Below are 21,853 nucleotides of genomic sequence, written 5' to 3'. Positions count from 1 at the left end.
AAAAACTGCTTTAAAATGCCGCACGTGAACAAAAAATTTTGCTCGCTTACAGAATTTTTTTCACACCTCAATTTCTCGCTCTCCTTTTCGTTCCACTCTTCGTTTTGTTCAGCAACAAAATCGCCCCAAATTTTTTCACGCGTTTCATTTCCCGCTTCAAAAATCACTCCGATAAAATTGATTAAAAAAGGACTTCTCCAATACTCCTCTTCGAGTCGTAAAAAAGACAGCGCCCCAATACAATTCAAATTCTTTGAATTGTAAAAAACCAAGAGAAGGCCAATAATAGCCCCAGCTATCGCCCCAATTTAATCGCTTTTTCGCTCCACTCCCTGTTTCGGCGTGAACAAAATCACTACTCCAATTTGACTTCAAAAATCATGAAAACGTGTGAACAGATCTTAAAAAAAGACAGCGCCCCAATACAATTCATATTCTTTGAATAGTAAAAAAAAATTAGGAGCGCTATAATAGCCGGCTGAGAAGCTGAGGCGGTTATTAACCAGGAACCAAAAACATGGAATTGAAATTCAGACTTACTTTCCTGCTGATTGCGCACATTACGCTGTGTCAAATGAGCCTGAGGCGACGTTCGCGTAGGAAACTGAGTATGAGAGGTATGAGGTGTAGCATTGGTAGTATTATTACAAGACTGATGGCGTGACGAGGAAGTAGGTGCTAGGTTGAGGTTAAAAGCTGCGGCTGCCGATGCTGAGGAATTGGAGTTGGATGTCGCGTCTTCATTCTCTTCGTCTATTTCGTCCAAAAACTCTTCATCCTCCTCTCTGCGGAAATTTACAATACTTTTACTTTTAAAAATTTAGGCAATTTTTTTGGGTATCACCCTAGTGGTCATAATTAAGGAGGCTATAATGGGGAAGTTTTTAATGACGTGAGCGTTATTGACAAACGGTAACTATGAATTTCAGAATCGGCCATCAGTAATGACTAAAAATCGTGCTTTTTCAACAAATGGCCACGTGGTATTATATCTTAATTTGAAGTGGGGAAACCCTAAGCTCATTGCGGGAGGAAATTGCCGACTGCGCTTGAATGCAGGAAAAAAACATTTTGAAACGCCGCGCAGAGATTCACTATAAACATAACAATTATAAGCTTTACAACTATCTTTTTCTGCTGTTTGTTAGTTTAGTCAACAAATTAGCCCCAATTTGAGACATGTTGAAGTCCGTTTGTCATACCTGATAGTGTCACCGTGTAGCTGGTCGTAGCGCTTGTTGATGTCAAATATGACTGCATGCAACTCTGTGATTCTTTCTTCGTATCTCTGAGCCTGGCTCTCTAGTTTTGTTTCAAACTCCGACTGAAGAGAACTTTTCTCACGCTGAAACACAATTGTAATTCCCATGCGAAAATATTCTATTTTTGCAGGCAATATTATGACATTTTACTGTAATGGGTGGGGGCTATACGTTTATGCTCACTAAAATGGGGGGTTTATGGAAAGGACCAAAGAATTCCGACTTGTATAGGCAAAAAATTTGGTACTTTTTTGGATATCGGCATAACAGAAATTGCCAAGCCAAGAAACTAATGGAGAACAAAAATAACAACCAGTATATTCCCAAAAAATAGCCGTAAATCTGATATACATGTATTACGCTCCCTTGAGGCCATTCACTAATCCCGGTTGAAAACACAGGCTGACCTCGACTCGGACAAACTGCTCTCAAACGCCTTGTGGGTGCTGGATTTGGTAAAAGCAAGCTTATGCTTAGTAGAGCAAATGCGGGGGGGGGGGGCTGTTTTTGGTGAACCACTCGAAGACTAGTAATTCCTGACATAAGTTTTCAGAAATTGCGTCCAACTAGTCTCTCAAAGATTTCTATGTTTTCCCTTGTAATTATACTTTGATAGGTTAAATAATACTGATTTTTGATCCTATAATAAGAGCTTCTAGGATACAACCAAAACAATTAGCAATTACATTTTGTTTAACATGATTCACCAGCTAAATATTAGGTCTTAATTAGTCTCCTTTATTCTTGTAATAGCTAAACAAAGCTATTTATATTTAGGATGAGCAATAACAAACATTTAAAAAACCTCAAAAAGCTATTCAATTCATGAAAACCAAAAACTAATGAATCGAACCACTAATAATTTTCAAACCCCAATCTCACTAACAGTATATTCGATAAAACCAAACAGATCCTACTCTCTCAACAGCTGTCAACAAATCAAAACCTGTCTGATAAAACTTTAAGAAGCTTAATTGAAACACAAGCTACAAAACATTTTCATAAAAGAACAGCAACCAGATAAGGCAAGTGAAATATGCAGCCAAAAAGAATAGTCAATACTCCCTGATTATTCATGGCAAAACTCGAACTCAATAGCAATGGCCGCAAACTGGAACCCAGAAAATCAAACGCTGATAAAAAGCTTAAAAAAATGTAAACATACCCGGCAGATTGCCGGAAAATAGCCGCCGTTGATTCCAATAAGCATGAATGGGATTGAACGAATAGAATATATTGAAAAAAAAAGATTTTTTGTACAAAGATATTTTTTAAGTCCGATTTATTTTGATGGCATTTCGTAGTTTAACATACTTCTGTTTCTTAGAGAGAGGCTACAGGGGCTACTGTCAACACCAATAAGCATTAGAGGTGGTAACTAAGACTCATAGGAACGACGTTCAAATAGCGGGCATCTAAAATTGGGCTTTATGGGTTTATCCCGTTTCTATTTCTGACTTCAATTTTTTATACCGACTCTGTTCATTTTGAATTGCTTTGCTTAGCAACTGATGTTCAAATTCACTTTTAGCAGAATGAGAGAAGAGAGAAACTAGTCTAGAGAAGTCAAAAAGATTTCACGCAAAATGTCGAAAAAGCGGCAAAATGGTAAAGCGAAAAAAGTTTGACGGAGTAAAAAAAAAAAATACGAGCGCAATAATAGCCGGCTGAGAAGATGAGGGCGGCTATTAAAAAAAATACCCAGCAGATTGCCGGAAAATAGCCGCCGTTGATTCCAATAAGCATGATTGGGATTGAACGAATACAATATATTGAAAAAAAAAGATTTTTGTCCAAAAATATTTTTTAAGTCCGATTTATTTTGATGGCATTTCGTAGTTGAACATACTTCTGTTTCTTAGAGAGAGGCTACAGGGGCTACTATCAACACCAATAAGCATTAGAGGTGGTAACTAAGACTTATAGGAACGACGTTCAAATAGCGGCATCTAAAATTGGGCTTTATCCCGTTTCTATTTCTGAGTTTGATTTTTTTAATACTGAATCTCTTCATTTTGAATTGCTTTGCTGAGCAGCAGCTGTTTAAAAGGACTTTGAGCAGAATGACAGAAGAGTAAAACTAGCCTAGAGAAGTCAAAAAGATTTCACGCAAAATGTCGAAAAAGCGGCAAAATGGTAAAGCGAAAAAAAGTTTGACAAAGTTAAAGTTAAAAAAAAATACGAGCGCAATAATAGCCGGCTGAGAAGATGAGGGCGGCTATTAACAAGATAAAATAGAACAAAACAACCAAAAAACAACCTAGTAATTCCAGTCAAATTGCTCTTGAACGGCTGATATGTGCTCGAATCTTTTGCAGCCGGTTTCCACTGGCGTAGGGATAGAAAAGCAGGACATTATGTTTGCAGTCGTCAAATGATGCTATAATTGGTTATATAGATCACTTTTATAGACTCATTTTAAAAATGTGATCAAATTTAAAGCACTTTTTGACATTTACTAAAAAAACTTCCACTACTTGAACCCAGCTACTCAAAATTAAGAATGAGAGAAAAATTCTATAACGCAAAAATCAAGACAAGCGTGATAAACGTCATCCGAAAAGTTAAATGTTCAGGCAAAAAAGCGATTAAGCACAAATGCTGACTTTATTGACTTTCTTCCATTTGTAAGAGAAAAGTCAACTGAAATAGAACAAGCGAGTTTAAAAAATGTTTTCAAAAACGACAAAAAAGACTTATAATTTCTTCAAACTTCGCTCGAGAGAAATTAAAAATGTCAAATCAGTGCAAAATGATTTTCTGGATTACCATGTGATTCCTAGAAAAATAAAAGCTATTTGGTGATAACACAAATTCGCTAGCAGCAACCAGGAGCAACAATAGCTTGCCTCAAATATTTCTCATAGAATTTAAACTAATACACTTGGAGGACAAATTAGATCTTACCTAAACTACCGATTGAGTTTCAGAAATATAAAAAATTTCTTCCTTTAGTCTAATGCATCTTGAAATATGCACTGAACTAACGGTAACTTGAATCAATAGTAACAATGCACATACCTGTTTTCTGAGGAATCGCGCAAAAGGCAACAAAGTGCAATCAACGTTACAAATGGGCGTCACTTGTTAATAAAAGCAAACAACAACAACAAAAACAACAAACAAGCGTGTATCTATTATTAATAGTATAAGCAAAAGTGATGAAAAATTGATACGCGCGATAGGAGAGAGAAAACAAATTGGACCAGTTTCCAATTTCCCTTTCAAACCACACGACGCCAGCGCCAATTTGTTCCCAGAACAGTTCTTTCTTTACAAACGCAACAGTAACAGTCACTCATTTTTGCTTCTTACAATTTTCATATGCTCTGTTTTCCCCTTTTCAACATAGAATACGGTAATACAAAACAAGAGGGAGACAAAACGCGCGTGAAAGAAAAAAAAAGTTTTTTTTCTACTCATCTTTATTGCATTTCATTCGCTCTTTCAGACATCAAACAGCAATATACAATTCGCACTATTTTCAAAAGTGGTTGGCCTTAAAAAGAAGTATTCTTAATTCACAATTTCATCAGATATAGTCTGCTATTTTTTCATCACCCAAATTCTACATTCTTTGATCACCAGACAGGGGTGATATTATAACACAGGGACATGAAAGAGCCCAAAAATAAGAATTTCTTCACATTTCTACCTTGGCGACACATTTGCCCTTGATAACACAAAAGTCATTAATCTTTCGGTAATGATGGTTATTTGCTTTGTACGCTTTGTATCTAACCAACAAAGAATACCGGTTTTGGTTCCGGTTCAAATTGGTGATTATAACTGATCAATCAAACATGTAATCACCAATGCCCGCAGACACACGGAGGGAGTTATTACAGATAATCTGCAAACAGCATCTGACAAAACAAGAAAGACTTCAAGTAATTTGATGCTTAGTGAAAATTCCGTTTGATGAGATTACTTAGAGCAGAATAATAAAACCTTAACAGAGAAATTTTTACATCACATTTAATACAAAATAAAGGCCGACCTCTTAATTTTTCTAAAATCTGTACCAGAGTCGTTAGAGCAATTGGTGCTACTAATTAGATGAGCAAAATTAACGGCACTTCAGCTAACCTTTAAATTGCCGCATTGAAATTTCCACAAATAAATGAAAAGCGAGAACTATTTGAGAAACGGAACTGCGAGAGCTGAAACTGAAATGATCACAACATTCAAAACAACAGGAAGTGGGAGATGAAAAATGTAATTTAAATCTTTTCCTATTTGTAAGTTAGTTTTATTAGTCCTAAAAACTGTCCATCACAAACTCCCTCGTTCAACATCTTCAGTAGTGCATGACCTCAGCATATATGTTATTCAACGCAAGGAACATAGCCGGCAGATTGCCGGAATAGCTGCGGAAGAATAGACCTGCATGCCATAAAACAGTTAAAAACAGATACAGATCTAAATTGAAAAAAAAATCGACGCCGCTCAAAAAACTAGGCTAAAAAACATTCAGCGATAAATCAATAAAGCTTGTTAAAATTCATTCCACAGAAGCCTCTTATTAGGGACCTTTACTGCACATATGAGTTCCTTTGACCTTAAACAAATTCAAATTAAACCTAAGTTTTGTGCAAAAGTCATTTTATTGAGTGAGGTAAGTCACGTATGATCAAAATCTAATCACGCAAATAACCTAAAAACTTTCGCTAAAGCGAGTGAGAAATGACGTCACGCGCGCAAATGCGGTTAGTGAGAGGAAGTCATTCAGAAAATTTGACTTTTCAGCTTTGCTGTGTGAACAAATGCAAAACGAAAAAAGAGCGTCAGACGACGAAACAAAAAAGATAACTGGCAGATTGCCAGAAAATAGCCGCAATAGATTCGTAGATCGGCCGTCTAAAAAAACAGTAAAAAAGACAGACCAAAAAAATTCGTCTTTTCATTGAAGGCTGATCTGTTATATTTTGATTAAAAATCTGTATAAGTTATTGCTGCCTCTATTAGCAGATCTCAAATAACCTTTATTTAGAGGGACACACACCCATTTGACCTTATCTCTTTGAATTAAAGTAAATAAAAGTCAATTTCAAAAAGAGGAAGTCAATTTTGAGAGTGAGGTATGTCAAGTGTGACCAAACATTTAATCACGCGCATGAACAAAGAAACTCGCTCCACTAAGAGCGAAAAATGACGTCACACATGCAATTCAGTTGAAATTGCATGAACGAATGAACAAAAAGTGGTTGTGACGTCATATGGTCGTAACAAAAATCATGACGACGAAATAAAAAAAACCAAGAGAAGGCCAATAATAGCCCAAGCTATCGCTGTGCGGCTATTAAACATAGCAGGACAAGTCCTGACGTACAATTCAAAGAATTTTCATTGACTAAACAGAAAACTAGACCAAGAACGGACTATGAATGGATTGGGAAAACCGTTTAGAAAAAAAATCCGATCCGAAAAATCGAAAAAACTGTACAAATCAAAGTGAAATTGCCGCATGTGAACAAAAAACCACTATCGAGAAAGCGAATTTTTGTTCAAACACCGTTTTCTCACTCTACTTTAAATTTAGAGCGAAAAAAATTCACCTCGCAAAACCACTCGCTTTTTCGCTCCACTTCCTGTTTCGGCTTGACCAAAATCACTACTCCAATTTGACTTCAAAAATCATGAAAATGTGTGAACAGATCTTTAAAAAAAGACAGCGCCCCAATACAATTCAAATTCTTTGAATCGTAAAAAACCAAGAGCGCCGCAATATAGCTACGCTCAGCTTACAGCTTCGCAGCTATAATAAAAACAAAACTAAGAACGAGCTTACCAATCAAAATAGGTTTCAAACAACGAGCAAAAATTTAAGCCCTTCACTTGAACACATGGTCTTACGTATTGTTTCTTATGATTGACATCCCCAGAATTTTTCTTAAAAAAAACTTGAGAATTGGAGTTAGAGGTTTCAAGCCATTTCGAGTTTTGAAACAAACAAAATTGCATTTTATTTCAAATATAAATATTCCTGACAAAAGAAAAATGAATCAAGTCGCAGGTTTAGAGGTTCTAGGAGCATCCATTGGGAGCTCAGAAGACGTACGTCGCCAGTAACATCATGAAACGGATAGATAAAATTTACTGATACATTAGACAACCTCGAGTACGTCGTCGACCCATTCTCATTAGGCATCTAAAGTCACTGTTAAACTTACCGGTTTTCTCCCAGAAAAGTGAAGAAGCTATTGACAACAAAAATTTCACAGCACTAACCGAAAAAAGGCCTTTTTGAGAAGACGAGAATTAAATCTGTCTATCATTTGTCTGATCTTCATTTGAACGCATAAGTATTTCGATTAATTGCAAAACAGATTAGGTGTGCCCTCATACAAAGAACGATTAAAATTGCTGGGCATTCACGTTGATCACGCTTGTTGCCTGTGACGGGCGTTTCCAGCCATAACCAGACATGATAGACTTGCATCAGCTTGCTCTGCAGCAAAGTTTGCCTGTGTAGTAGAAAAGAAGAACCTGATACCAGACAGCCGGTCACGACTGGTAGGTATTTATGTTCCTTCGTGGACAACAGCTATGCCGGCTGCTTTTTATGTGCATATGACTTCCTCACCGCACCCAAACTTAACAGCAAATGCAGAGTTGAAAGATGGTTACGCTCTTTCCATAAAAGCAATCGCTCAGAAAGACATTTTTGTGCTTCTTGTCGTTGAAATGCTTGGGGGTCTCTCAAACTTTCAGAAGATGCTGAAGGGAATGGCATATATTGCTGACAAGAGAAGTTTTATTTCTCAGGGTCTGTCAGGTGACCTCAAATTGGCGCAGTCAATTTCCGCATAGGCTATCGGAGAAAATGCAATCACGATATTTTCTAGAGCACCATGCAATCCCTAATTGCGTTTACGGAAAGTCACCCGGTAAAAGAGGAGTTAAGAGTCTATATTTAGTTATTGATGAAACCAAAACAAACTGCCTGACCTGGGACAAATTGTTATTGGGCAGACGGGGCAAATTAAATCAGAGGGCGCTACCGCAAAACTTGTCTTTATGGGAGCAAAAAATTCCCGCTAGGGAGGGAGTCCAATCCTTGACCTCCAGCGCCCTTGAGTGAAACACTTACTACTCGACTATCAGTCCTTTATGATCTCTAGCTTACAATCGCGTTTGATTCCACAACGCAGACTCAATAAGAGCAATTTGAGTCAAGCGTGAAAAAGACTCAAGAAGTGAAATAAAACTCTAGAAGAAAACAGTAAACCAATAGTCTTGCATAAAAAAGACACATCTTTACAGTAGTTGCTTCAAATTATGCTCGAGAGCAATTAAAAAATCTATTAGTAAATTCATTGCGTCGTCTCGCCCAATGAGCGGTGATTCTTGAAATCAAGTATAAAACTAAAAGTCGAGCTGCTCAAGAGGATTATGCTACAATATATTCATTAACAATTCGAATTCGAAATATATTCACAACGATTATCACTCCCCGCTCATTGGGTGAGACAAACAGATGATGATTGCTCATTTGTGAACATTTACTTAAGTAATGAAATTAACTTATGCGTCTTAATTTACAAGTTCCCTTCAAAAAAGAATGTCATTTGAAATCTCGAAAGAGGGCTCAAACCATAAATGCAAGGGAACATCTTCGAACCTGTATCTGACAAAGACGTTTTTCCAAACTGTCCCTTTCCATTGCCAGTCTTTGCATCTGAGGTCTCAATTGCTCCATCATTACCGATTCCTCCTCTCGGGTTCCAGGCGCCCCCGTCACTGAGGAACTCATCTGAAAATAAAACAATAAAATTAATCCTTTTGAGTGACATAAAGGCAACGGGTGTAATTGACACGTCTGTGTTTAAAAAAGTATCAAAAAATATTTAAATGGCATAGAACTTGATAAAAAACATCTAGTCACAATCCAAAAATCAAAGGAGCAATGCCTACAAAAATTAGAAAAAACAAGCGTATCAGACGAATTTCTCTCAAACGATACGACGTAGTTTGTAGATGGACAGTCATTTACGCTAAGAGAGGCAAAGTAGGTTCTTAGTAGGTTTGTCGGGATTTACGTTTAACCGGTTCCTTCCAATGATGATTCACATCGCTTAGAGTTCAGGAAAACAAACGAATCAGGCGTAAAAACTAATTTGAATCAAGAAAAAACAGCCATACTTTTCGGACAATGTTTACTCCTGTCACTCCGCAAGGCCATTTCGTCAATACATTCAAATTCTCATAACGAGCCTTACTGAATTCCCACAATATGAATCAAGTTCAAAAGAAATTCTTGCTCAGAAATGCTTTTCCTGGGTCAAAATATCAATAGAAAATAACAAAGAATTTTGGTACCCCACATGTTGCAAACAATCGAAAAAGACATTTCTCTCTAAATCCAAAATCAGGGACGTAAATGCATTAATATCTGGTCGTCAAAAAATAAACGGCACAGAGGAACGAGTGCAACCCAATGGATCAACTAAAAACAGCAATCTAAAAAAGGTTTTACTTCTTTTCACCCGAACTCCATTTCACCCCGCAACTTTTCAGTCGACATCACAAGCATATTTTCTCATAATTAAGCAGATAAAAAAATCCCAACTTCGATTGCGATCAAGTCCCGCATGTCGCTGAGGCATGGCTATGACCCGCAAAGCATGGACAAATAATTATTTTAAAAAGCCAACTATGAAGTTTTCTGCATATCGACAAGAAATTGAGCATCTAAACTTCAAAATTTGAGCATCTAGAAGCGTAATGCAAATAACCCAATCCTTAGAAATTCAAAACTGAGATATTTAATGCTTGAGATAAAAAAAAATAGGTGTCATGCAACAGGTAATTAAGGATTAAGATCAAACTAGGCATAAGAGACCATCTAAATTACTTCCTCGGGAAATTAAAGCAAAGGAATCACTGGAAAGCAAATCAAATCAGAGAATATGAGATAACAATAATGCTTCGTGCTACCTCAAACAAAAATAAATAGCAGGCAGATTGCACAAAAATAGCCACAATAGCTTCGTTAATCTGCAGTCTCAAAATTATAGTAAAAGAAACAGACCAAAAAATTCTTTTTATTAAATGCTGATGTTAGATTTCGATTGTAATCTGCACAACTTATTGCTGCTTTGATTAGCTGCTATCAAATAACCTTCAATTAGACTGACACACTTACTTGAATTTATCTCTTTGAATTAAAGTAAAGAAAAGTCAATTGCAGATAAAGGAAGTCATTTTGAGAGTGAGGTAAGTCACGTGTGACTAAAAACTTGACCACGCGAATGAACAAAAACTATCTCCACAAAGAGTGAAAAATGAAGTCACGCACGCAATTCAGTTGAATTTGCGTGAACGAATGAACAAAACGTCCTGACACAATTCAAACAAATTGAATTGACTTAACAAAAAAACAAGACCCAGAATGGACCGTTATTGGATTGGGAAGAGACCATTTAGAAAATAATCAGATTAAAAAAGTTGACAAAACAGTACAAATCAAAATGCCGCATGTGAACAAAAAACCACTGGCTAGAAAGCGAATTCTACGCCTTCAAACACCTTTTTCTCACTCAACTTTAAAATTACAGTCCACTATAACCAATTGTGAAAAAGAAAATATGCAGTTAAATCCTGCAGTTTATTTCGTTTCTTGCTCGGAGATTGAAAATTTATTTTAAAAATTTATGTGAAATTTCTTTATCTTAAGACAAAAAGTTCCAGCATTTAAAAGTTCCTTTTAAGCACTCTTATTAAAACAGGAGACACATCTTTGTTGATTTTTGTTTAAGGCACAATCAATACCAAGAGCAAAATAACGCCTATAGCAATAGTGATTAGATCAAGGTTGTCTTGGGGTCCCACTTAGATGGTACAGCAAACTTAGATTATATAAAAACTTTTCATTTTAGCTTTCACCAGATTGGCAAAATTAAAAGTAATTGAGATTGAACGAGACAACTATTGGCTGATAGCAGTTTTCTATACTGGCAGTTACATTTTTAAAATTCATTATATGGCTTTAAAAAATGAAATTCTAAGCATGCTCTTCATTTTATAATTACCCTTAGCTTTGTTTATTTAAGACAGAGTTGTTGTTTGTTTCAACTAGGGGATTTTGCTTGAGATACAGAGGCGTTTACCATAGAAACTACTCATTGACGTCTGCTAAATAAAAACAGATGAGCTAACGAGGAAAAGTCAGGTTATTGAGTTATAGGATTTTTGCATGATTGTGGCTGGCAATTACAATCCTTTAGTCGTCGCTATAAAAAGTAGGAGTATATATAGGCTCCAAAGTCAAATTTAACACACAACCAACTAACGTCGGGCGAAAAGTCTAAGCTTCTGACCAAAAAAATCGGTCAAGCGGAAAATTCCATAAAATAGAAGGACTAATATAATTGCTACAAATTTCGTTTGAAAGCAATCAAAAAATCATTCAACACTTGTGATGCTTCTGAAACCACCTAATCATAATTTCTGAAGGCTCCAGAAATGGCGATTGAAACTTTTTCCTGCCATCTGCAGAATATGCCTAAATTCAAAGGCTCGGTAATGTGCGTTCGCACAATGTTCCGACCCCTCTCATCCACATTCTTGACTTATTTTGCTACCAAAAAGGAAGAGATAGAAAACGTCCAAAAACATGCATATAGTTCAACACACTACTCATGGAATAATTAATGCCAAGTTAGAGGCCCGATGAAACTTGTACTTGATGGAACTACTAGAGAAGACAAACCTAAAAGTCGAATAACAAACATTAAGTACCACCAAAACTTGATGTCTGTATTTAAATAAAAATAACAAAATCAAACTCGCATTAGATAAAACCTAATAACAAATTGACATCTACTTCATCAGAAAATATAGGTGATCTGACCTCAATGCGAATGGGCAACAGGTCGACAAAAAAGAGCAAATAGAGGTGAAGTTCGAAAAATTATATCGAAAACAAATAATTTCAAGGTGATTAAACTCCTTAATTATTAACTGAAATAATTTATATGTTCATTTATTTCTCCATCGAAAGCCATTGAAACCTGGCATTATCCAGTGTACGTCAAACAGCTACAAAAAGAAGGACAATACCGACAAATTTAAAAAATTTAATTAACTTGCGCGAAAATGGCAGTGAAGCCATAAGTTTGTCACTAAGAACATTAAATCTTCGATTGCGCAATTTTTGCAATGACATGAGATCCAGATTAGTGTTATAATTTAAAAAGAAAAAATTTCAATTAAAAAAAGTCTCGTAGTAACAAAGCCGAGAAACAAATGGCTCAAACTAAAACCGTCATAAAGATAAAATTTAAGATCAATGGAAACGTTTGACTTGTCTTTACGGAAAATCAGCTACAACTCGACCAAAAAATGATTTGAAAAAACGTCGAAACTCAAAAATCAAAACGAACAAAATATTTCAACAAAAAGAGATGGATTAACTTGCAGCACCTCTGTAAGCCAATTGCGCCCATTCTTAACGAGACAAAATAAAAACAGGCAGAACCCAAAGTTCAAACAATTTTACGACACCATAGTGTTGAAGGCACTGTAATTATAAGATGCTATCTGCAAGAACTGTAAACCATTATTTGCTTTTCATCCGATCACGAACGGGTCTTCCTTCTAAAAGGACCATGTAGAAATCACAACCAAAGGAAACCAAAAAATTGAACAGCATCGAAAACTCGAAAAATTATGTAATTAAATGTTGGAAGCCATCAGTCAAAACATAAAACCAACAGAGAAATAATATTTGAAACAACAAAAGCAGTTGACACTTCTTACTAATGAATTTGATTTACATGATGTCAAAAATTAGAGTAAAAAGTAGACAGTTGAAATCTTGCATTTTGTTTTATAGAAAATTTATTTAAAATTCATTGAAATAGTTAGCTATTAACTGAAATCATTAAAAAGGTTCAATTTTACGTCTTGACGAAGCAATTGAAACCCATATTTATCAGCTATATGTCTTACAACAAAAAGAAATAAACACAGGCAAAAGTAAAAAAAAATCCACTAAATCTTGCCAGAGAATTGTCTCAGTCCATAAAAGCATGAACTATTCAACAATTACGAATTTTTTAAACGCTGTGAATTGCTTCAATTAGAATAAGTTTTCAACTATGAAATCCTTCAATTTAACCTGCCAATAATGTGATAATTCGAAAAGGAAACAAAATGAACCTATAAAATGTACAATTATGCGGTTTTGATGTTACCTGGTAGTATCAAAATCAAGAAACCATGAGATAAATTTAAAACTGTTACAGAAATTACTTGATAGCTCACAGAAATGGGTTTGGGCCAGTGTTTACTGAGACAACGCAAGAAGTTGAGAGCAATGAAATATTGCCAAAGGTCAAAAATTCATCGATATTTTCTTTAAACAAACATAATCAAAATCACAAGAAATCTTAGATAACAACTGAAAGCATTATGCAGGTTCACTTATACCATCTAAAAAGCCCAATTAGATCTTTAACAGGGAGGCTGTCATTGGACTACAAAAAAGTATAACAAATGAAAGCAAAATATAAGAACTTAAATAATTTTGCCAAAACATCTGTTCAAAGCCATAAAAACCATGAGTTAACTCTGAAACCATAATACATGTTTGCTGGGATCCATTTTTCGTAAATAGTACCTGTCAATAAACGGACCCTGATTTGAAATTCTCATCAGTAATTAACATAAAATAAAAATGTGGAAATATTTTATCAAAAATGCCGCGTCCTAATAAAATCTAGAAATACTTTTACTGTAAGGAACCATGGTAAGATCAAGATCAATAGTGATATTTCTGTGCGTCTAGGAAAACCCATAACTGTTCAGATGGTTGCGAAACAGATCAATTTTAACATAAATTTTCAGTGAATCAAAATTAACTAATGCATTTTGTATAATTGTCGAGCTTTACAAAAAACTGGCAATATTATAATTCCAGAAAAATCTTAAAGCCAGCGGCAGCACAATTAGCTCTTTTTGAGCCTACAAAGAATATATCCGCATATCGGCAAATTTAGACAAAGTGGGTTGCAAAAAAATTTGGTCCTATTTTTGACGAAAAAAAGTCTGAAATTTGGGAAATTTGGAATGAATTCCAGCGAAAAAAAATCGGATCGAACAATTGAGCAACCCTCCTCTTTCTCCTAAGATAAAAGCGATAACACAACCGTTAAAAATTTTAATACATTTTAGCAAAATTGACGAAAATTTCGAAAAAATTACGGAAATTTTGAACGAAAGCAACGTAAACGTAATTCGGCCGAATGTTCGCAACACTTAAAATCTCGATAACTCTATGTAAAAAGCGAAATTCAAAACTCTTTTTAATTACATATTCTACGCTCGACGGGCATTTTAATGATAGCACTCACAACTCTCTACGATGATTATATCGATCGGCCAAAATTGACTGAACAAAAAATCCATTTGAGTATATAGTTCCTCCCGCCACTAAAGTGGGTCAGAACAAATAATAGAAGTAAGATCGCACAGAACCATGCGAGCCCTCTTGTTAATAATTTTTGTTTTTTTTTATTTTTGATGCGTTTCTAAATATGAGGATCAGTTCAAAAACAATTGGCTGCTCTTATTAAAAGCACTTAATAATTGAAGAACTGTAGTGCTAAATTCTAGAGGTTCACTAAAAGCATATTAAGCGCAATCCAAAAATTTCAAACATTTCTGAGGGTTTCTTAAAAATTAAAACCCCATAGCAAAGGAAGCAGCCCATCAGATGATTCCGAATTTCTTTCTGATGAGAGTACGCAGATTCTCAGTACGCAGATCAAAAGATGAAGCAATAAATTACTTGAGTTTTAGAAGCAACCGCTGTTTCCAATCCCATCGAAGCAGATCCGTCCAACGTATACGTACTAAAAGATTTCCTCAATAAATCAGACCAACCGTCGACTGCCGATTGCGATTTTGAAGGAAATGTTTTCTTCGTATCGGACTTAAAAATTGGTTTCTTTAACTCTGAGAAGTTCTGGTCAGGAAGTAATGATAACTTATTCACTCCTTGACATGAACGTGAAAAATTCTTACTCTGCAAGTGAAATAATTTGGGCTCAGGGTAAACAGGGTAATCCAACTTCAAACCCGAAGATTTCAAAAATTTATTTTCTTCGTTGGTTTGAATCAAATTATAAACTGGAAAGTATGCAGAATTGCTAAATTGAGCCGGAAACTTCTCTTCACGTGAAGGCAGAGAACGTGTTGGAATGTTTTCATCGGAGCTAGAACTATCACTAGCGGCTACGAATTTAAGCACAGACAAAACAAAATTACGCTCCCAAATATAAGATAAAAAGGGGAGAACTTACAAAAAAACTAGCCACTTAAGGCCTTTTTAAAAAACGGGACAAGATAACGCACTCAGCTTCAAAAAACTGTTCTAAGGCATCAGCGGCGCCATAAAATAAGTAATCTGCTTGAAAAAAGCAATAAAATCTAAATTTTCCGGGAGAACTGAAAATACAGAAACCATTTCCATGGAAAGAGGGAAAGCAAAGGAAAAACAACCGCCCTTTCCCTAAATTGTTAGGTTAAAAGAATAAACAGTAGACAGGAATATAAAGCTACTTAAAAGCAGAGCGAAACAATATTTCAGACAATGCTAAGATCTACTGTGCTTTTTAGTCTGCAGTTTAAATACTTGGTCTATTTATCAAAATAAGTATATGTCCCCCAGATATACAACAAATACCCTAATGTACATTATTTCTGTCTACCGGTCTCAAAATTCCCGGTCATTTAATACCATTCAATATTACTGTATAGTTCATAAGTTTAACCAACAAACGCATGTATTTTAAGCGCATGATTTCATACAAAATCTGCAAAAATAACGTTTCAATTGCATAGAAAACTTCACATTTAGCTTACGTTTAGCATGAAACCGCCAAATCATGTTTTAGAAAAGTAATCACATTCCCAGAGTTATTTCAAAATAAAATGCGAAACAAACATACGTGCATATATAATTCTACGGTAACTGAAATTGACTTATGGCTTATAAGTGACAAGTCAAGATTAAAACCAAATCAAAAGTTGCCTCCCCTTTGAACCTGTCTTTAGTTTTGAAACTTTTCTCTTTGATTTCAAAATCCTTAACAGCGTAATTTTGTTTCGAATAATTCGATTTCGGTAAATTAAAGTTGATTTACAATCTTGGTACATCTTCGCTATTTCTTCATTTGCAATCCCACAACGCTTTGCTTTTTGAAGCTTTGACAAATTCAATTGTTGAAAGTTCGAGCGCTGATTTCGTTTGCTACTCTCCGGAAAATGTCGAAAACATGGATCTCTAAAGATTTTAAGTTGTTTTTTCGACGCCATTTCGCTTCTGTTAGTAACCCCAGAAGCTTTTCCAATTTGTCGATTCATAATTCACAAATAACAGTTGAAGTAAAACGTGATATAAATTGGAGTATGAATTTGTAATGGATTTTGCCAATTTCGGACACAAAAGGGGGAAAATTTCACATAATAAAAACTAACAAAAGATATTGTTAGAACTGCTTTCAACAACAACAAATTTGATTACCGGTACGTTAAATCTTAACAAAAGATACATACGCAACTCATAAATTATTCACATAAACGAAATAGGTAATATTCACTTTCGTTAGAACGAAAATTTGATCTCAAAATTAGATCAAGGTTTCCGATTTGACACCATTAATAGCAAAAACTGGTTTAAGTTGAATCTAAACTGGAGCTTAGAGCTAAATTTTCTATTTATATTACAGATTTATAACTAAGCCAAGAAACGTCAACTCAAATCACACAAGTCAGTCAAAATAGAACGCAGTCAATAAGCAGCTTTAGTTTATTGCATAACAAGTTAATAAATAATTATTACATCTTGTAAAAATCAAATAAACCTCGGGTGGTTCTGAAGCCACGCTGAGAACAAACAACACTTAAAAACGCCAGCCTACCACCACTATTACCACCACTACCATACTAGAAAAGTAATACTAGAAATATCTTACAGCTCTATAGTTTGATAGATAGAGCGCTGCTCTAGCACGATTACTGCACTCAATCAGTAATTTGATTTATTATTAAAATTCCTTATCCCGCCCTTCATCATACCTTCTCATTCACCCCCAACCCACCTCTGCTTTCTTGTTTAGTAAAGCTAGTAATCAAAAGAGGAGCTATATATAATACACTCTATACGTGACTTGTATCTTATCTCAGAAACTGACATTTGACAATTTTAAAAAAATCGATACTTGCGCTGCGCGAACACAATACTACTTCACTTTGCATAGCAATCAGCAAAACCAACTCTCAACAAACAATCAAGCCCCTTTATACAGGTAAACAAAAAATAAAACAAACAGAACCAAATTAAACAGCAATCGCGAAGGTTCAATTAATTTTTGCTGCCAATCAATTTAAAAACAACGCAGAACTAGTATTAGAGAAAGAAAAGTACAATTGAATTTTACTACCATAATCAGAATCACAGCTACTGATAACGATACTAGAAATAACAATCGTAATGTATTATTACAATGTCTCCAGAAGACTTGAAGTAGAGTACCATAAAATTTCACCGTGTGAGCATTCACGGCAGATTCAGCTCATAATGCGAATGGGTACCATAAAATCTAATTAACAACTTGCATCAGCACAAAACACAGGTCTTAAATTGTCATTAACTACATCGTAATGCGAATAAACACAAAAATACGCATATAACAAAAAATGTGCTAAAAAATTCTTGTGAAAGTATTATAAACCAATCCTTAAAATTGCAAAGCATTCCGTCTCGATTATCATCTTATTGGCCCTATAAACCATAAAAGTTATATATTTATCAAAATAAGCCTGGGGTAAATAAACGCCACCATTTGAAAGTAATAATCCGAGAAGGCCGAAAAATGGCCAATTGCCGCCGCCAAAAAAGTTAATATGCCAGCACTATATAACCGGATTCTACTTCATAAACTGTTAAAACTTAATTTGCAGAAACGAAGAATAACAATAAAAGCGTAATAAATATTCAAAAAAATGTCTATACACTATTTTGCCCCGTTTTTTTTCAAAACAAGGGGTATATTGCCCCGCAAAAGACACAACTGGGATTGAAACAGGCATAAAAAGAAAGGAAATGGACTACTTTCTGAAAAAATATCAAAATTACGTATTAGTTAGATTGGATTAAGTAGGTAGGCTTAATTCCTGCTTCTAAATGGGAGAAAAAGTTGTGCAAAATATCAACAAGGCGACTCGAAAATCTGCAATTGCACATAAGGTTCCGACCCCGCTCATACACAATTTTAGCATGATTGTCTACCAAATGAGGAACATAGAAAAACCCAAAAATTCAAGTATTTTTTTAAAAATTGGTGTATGAACGAAAAGATAGCCTCCAAAGCAAATAAGTCAGTGGTGGAGTGAATAATGAGTGGAGTGCATTAGATTGATGAAATGTGCATATATTAAGAAAACGAGTCAAGACGAACAGCAAAATCAAACAATTACAAAAATTAATTACATCAATAACTTCATGTCCGTTTTAAAAAACAAAATTTAATAACAAAGTCAAAATAGCGTCAGATAAAACTGATATTAAACAAAACAACTTTTAATTCACTAGAGAAGATATGGGACTACTCAATAAAAAGGATTGGTAACAATTAGACAATAAAGAACAAAAACAGTAAAGTTGTAAATTTCGCTTATTTTTTTTGAAACAATTAATTTCACAGTAATGAAAACCAATAGAAATCAATAAAAATAACCCATAGGTGTACGATTACCAATTCTTCTATAGAAGGAATAAAACACTGCCGGTATTCAATTTTTTATGCGGTTACAAAAACAACAACAAATAGACAACAAACAAAAAATCAATAAAAACTTGGCAGAAAACGCTTTCGAAACCGTAAAGCCATACTATGGCCATCAAAATATGTTTGATTGCACTTTATGCGAGCACCGATAATGTATTATGTAACCTTTCATTAATGAAGCTAGGTAACAAGTAGATAAAAATGAAAAAAATGCAAACTTATGTAACACTTTAATTTTTTTCGAAAAAATTTCCATAGACATGAGCGCCATTAATTACAGAATGAAAAATATAAATAGTTCGTTTATTCTTCCAAAGCAAGCCCCTGAGAATTGAAATGATCCAGAATATGTCTTACGTCTACAAAAAAAACCGTCAAACATGACAAAAATCAACAATTAATTTACTTTTTTTTCCGTGTCGAAGCCAGTAAAGTCAACGAATTATTTAAAAACATTAGGTTTTGTGACACCAATCCCTCTTGAAACCTTCCTTTGACAACAATAATGTCATATTTGGCTTAAAATTAACGAGATCAGATAACAAAAAGACAATGAAAGGAGCAAAATTGCGAAGTTACAAAGTGTCTCTTTTTAATTTATAAAACAATTGTTTTCAGAGTCATGAAATCCATCAGCCATCTACTAATATCAGAATATCGGATCAACCATACTTCCATGCGATGGCAATGCAACCGATTCACTGTACTGAAATTTTCATACGACTAAAAAGACAAAGTAAAAAGGACAGTTAGACAAAATTTAAAAAAGTCATATAAAATCTTCGAGTAAGTATCGTCGAAGCCGTTAAAATCATAATCTATATCTTCAAGGATTTTAATATTATCAATTGTGCCTTATTTTAAAAGCCAATAAGGTGATATACGAACTGTCAATAACGTGATAATGTGACAAAACTAAAAAACGTGAAAAAGGGGCAAATACCTAAGAAATTAAAAAAAAAATGCGAAACTTAGTAATATCAAACCCAGAAAAACATAACTTAAGGCGTAAAACCGCAATAAAGATTGAGTTTGATTTCGATAGAAAGAAGAAGCACTCTTTCATTGCTGACAATAAGCTAAAAGTTGACCAAATTAAGAGAAAAACAGAGGCAAATTTCAAAAAGTCATTATTTATTTAAACATCAAATACTTTTAAAAGTCAAAACAGCCATACGCTTTCAAGTTATCAACAAGATTCAACAACGTGAGCTATTTAGCAATCCTATTGGACCCATCATTAGTGAGCTTTGGTTTGAAATGTTCTGTTATTTAATTAACGTAGAAAAGATCAATTTTTTTTAAATAAAAAAGACCGACTGAATAAAATCTAAATTATTTTTGGACTCTACCAGTCCAAGATTGGTAACAAAATAGCCCAGCTAATGATGTTTATCTATTGGGAACACTTAATTACTCGAATGTTCTAGATATTGATATTTTGTTAAAAAATCAAAAAAAGATACTGCGTTTTTGATAATCAGTGAATAAATTTAGCAAAAAACGGCAAAGTTTTAATTACAGAGCACTCTCAACGGAATTTGAAGTAAAAAAGCCCCATTTTGACTCTAAAAGTTTGAGCTAGTGGTGTTTGGGTCTTTAAATTCTGTAAATTTAATCAAACTGGACTAAAGAATTTTATTTCCAGCTGTTTTTGATGAAAAAGTCTTAATTTTGAAATATTTAGCCAGAATTATATTATTTCGGCTAAATATTGAAATATTTAGCCAGAACAAATCAAACATAACCGACTTAAGTCGGGCGAATTGCTCTCAAACGACCGGGGGGTGCAGCGGGGGCTGATGGGGGCAGCAGTGGGTTGGGGGCAACAGCGCGGTGGGGGGGGGGGGGGGGGGTGGAGGCAATAGTGGGGGTGGGGGTCAACAAGGGGGGGGGGGTGTCTCAACAATGGGGGGGTGTGGGGGGGGGTTGGAGGCAATAGTGGGGGTGGGGGTCAACAAGGGGGGATGTCTCAGTGAATCAACAATTAATTTACTTTTTTTTCCGTGTCGAAGCCAGTAATGTCAACGAATTATTTAAAAACATTAGATTGTGTGACGCCAATCCCTCTTGAAACCTTCCTTTGACAACAATAATGTCATATTTGGCTTAAAATTAACGAGATCAGATAACAAAAAGACAATGAAAGGAGCAAAATTGCGAAGTTACAAAGTGTCTCTTTTTAATTTATAAAACAATTGTTTTCAGAGTCATGAAATCCATCAGCCATCTACTAATATCAGAATATCGGATCAACCATACTTCCATGCGATGGCAATGCAACCGATTCACTGTACTGAAATTTTCATACGACTAAAAAGACAAAGTAAAAAGGACAGTTAGACAAAATTTAAAAAAGTCATATAAAATCTTCGAGTAAGTATCGTCGAAGCCGTTAAAATCATAATCTATATCTTCAAGGATTTTAATATTATCAATTGTGCCTTATTTTAAAAGCCAATAAGGTGATATACGAACTGTCAATAACGTGATAATGTGACAAAACTAAAAAACGTGAAAAAGGGGCAAATACCTAAGAAATTAAAAAAAAATGCGAAACTTAGTAATATCAAACCCAGAAAAACATAACTTAAGGCGTAAAACCGCAATAAAGATTGAGTTTGATTTCGATAGAAAGAAGAAGCACTCTTTCATTGCTGACAATAAGCTAAAAGTTGACCAAATTAAGAGAAAAACAGAGGCAAATTTCAAAAAGTCATTATTTATTTAAACATCAAATACTTTTAAAAGTCAAAACAGCCATACGCTTTCAAGTTATCAACAAGATTCAAC

At 34.8% G+C, this 21,853-nt stretch overlaps 1 protein-coding gene across 4 annotated transcripts in view; it reads right to left on the bottom strand.

The window, feature by feature from the left end:
• The window catches only part of LOC142352026 (uncharacterized), a 110,446-nt gene that overhangs the window by 74,376 nt on the left and 14,217 nt on the right, over positions 1 to 21,853 (bottom strand). The window contains exons 1-5 of one of the 4 annotated variants that reach the window (XM_075404362.1): positions 16,415 to 16,696; positions 15,058 to 15,503; positions 8,887 to 9,018; positions 1,203 to 1,345; positions 541 to 785 (exon numbers count right to left, since the gene is read on the bottom strand). In XM_075404362.1, coding sequence (XP_075260477.1) covers positions 541 to 785; positions 1,203 to 1,345; positions 8,887 to 9,018; positions 15,058 to 15,503; positions 16,415 to 16,634 — 1,186 coding nt within the window. In that variant the 5' untranslated portion in view covers positions 16,635 to 16,696. Of the gene's footprint in view, positions 1 to 540; positions 786 to 1,202; positions 1,346 to 8,886; positions 9,019 to 15,057; positions 15,504 to 16,414; positions 16,697 to 21,853 lie in introns of those variants that run through there. The other 3 variants (XM_075404360.1, XM_075404363.1, XM_075404361.1) reach the window with 3 other exon arrangements.

The sequence above is a fragment of the Convolutriloba macropyga genome, chromosome 13 (assembly GCF_964194025.1).
Source record: "Convolutriloba macropyga chromosome 13, txConMacr16.3, whole genome shotgun sequence".
Classification (NCBI taxonomy): Eukaryota; Metazoa; Xenacoelomorpha; order Acoela; family Convolutidae; genus Convolutriloba; species Convolutriloba macropyga.
The sequence above is the reverse complement of the archived record's forward strand: the minus strand, read 5'-3'. Positions and strand labels throughout refer to the sequence as shown.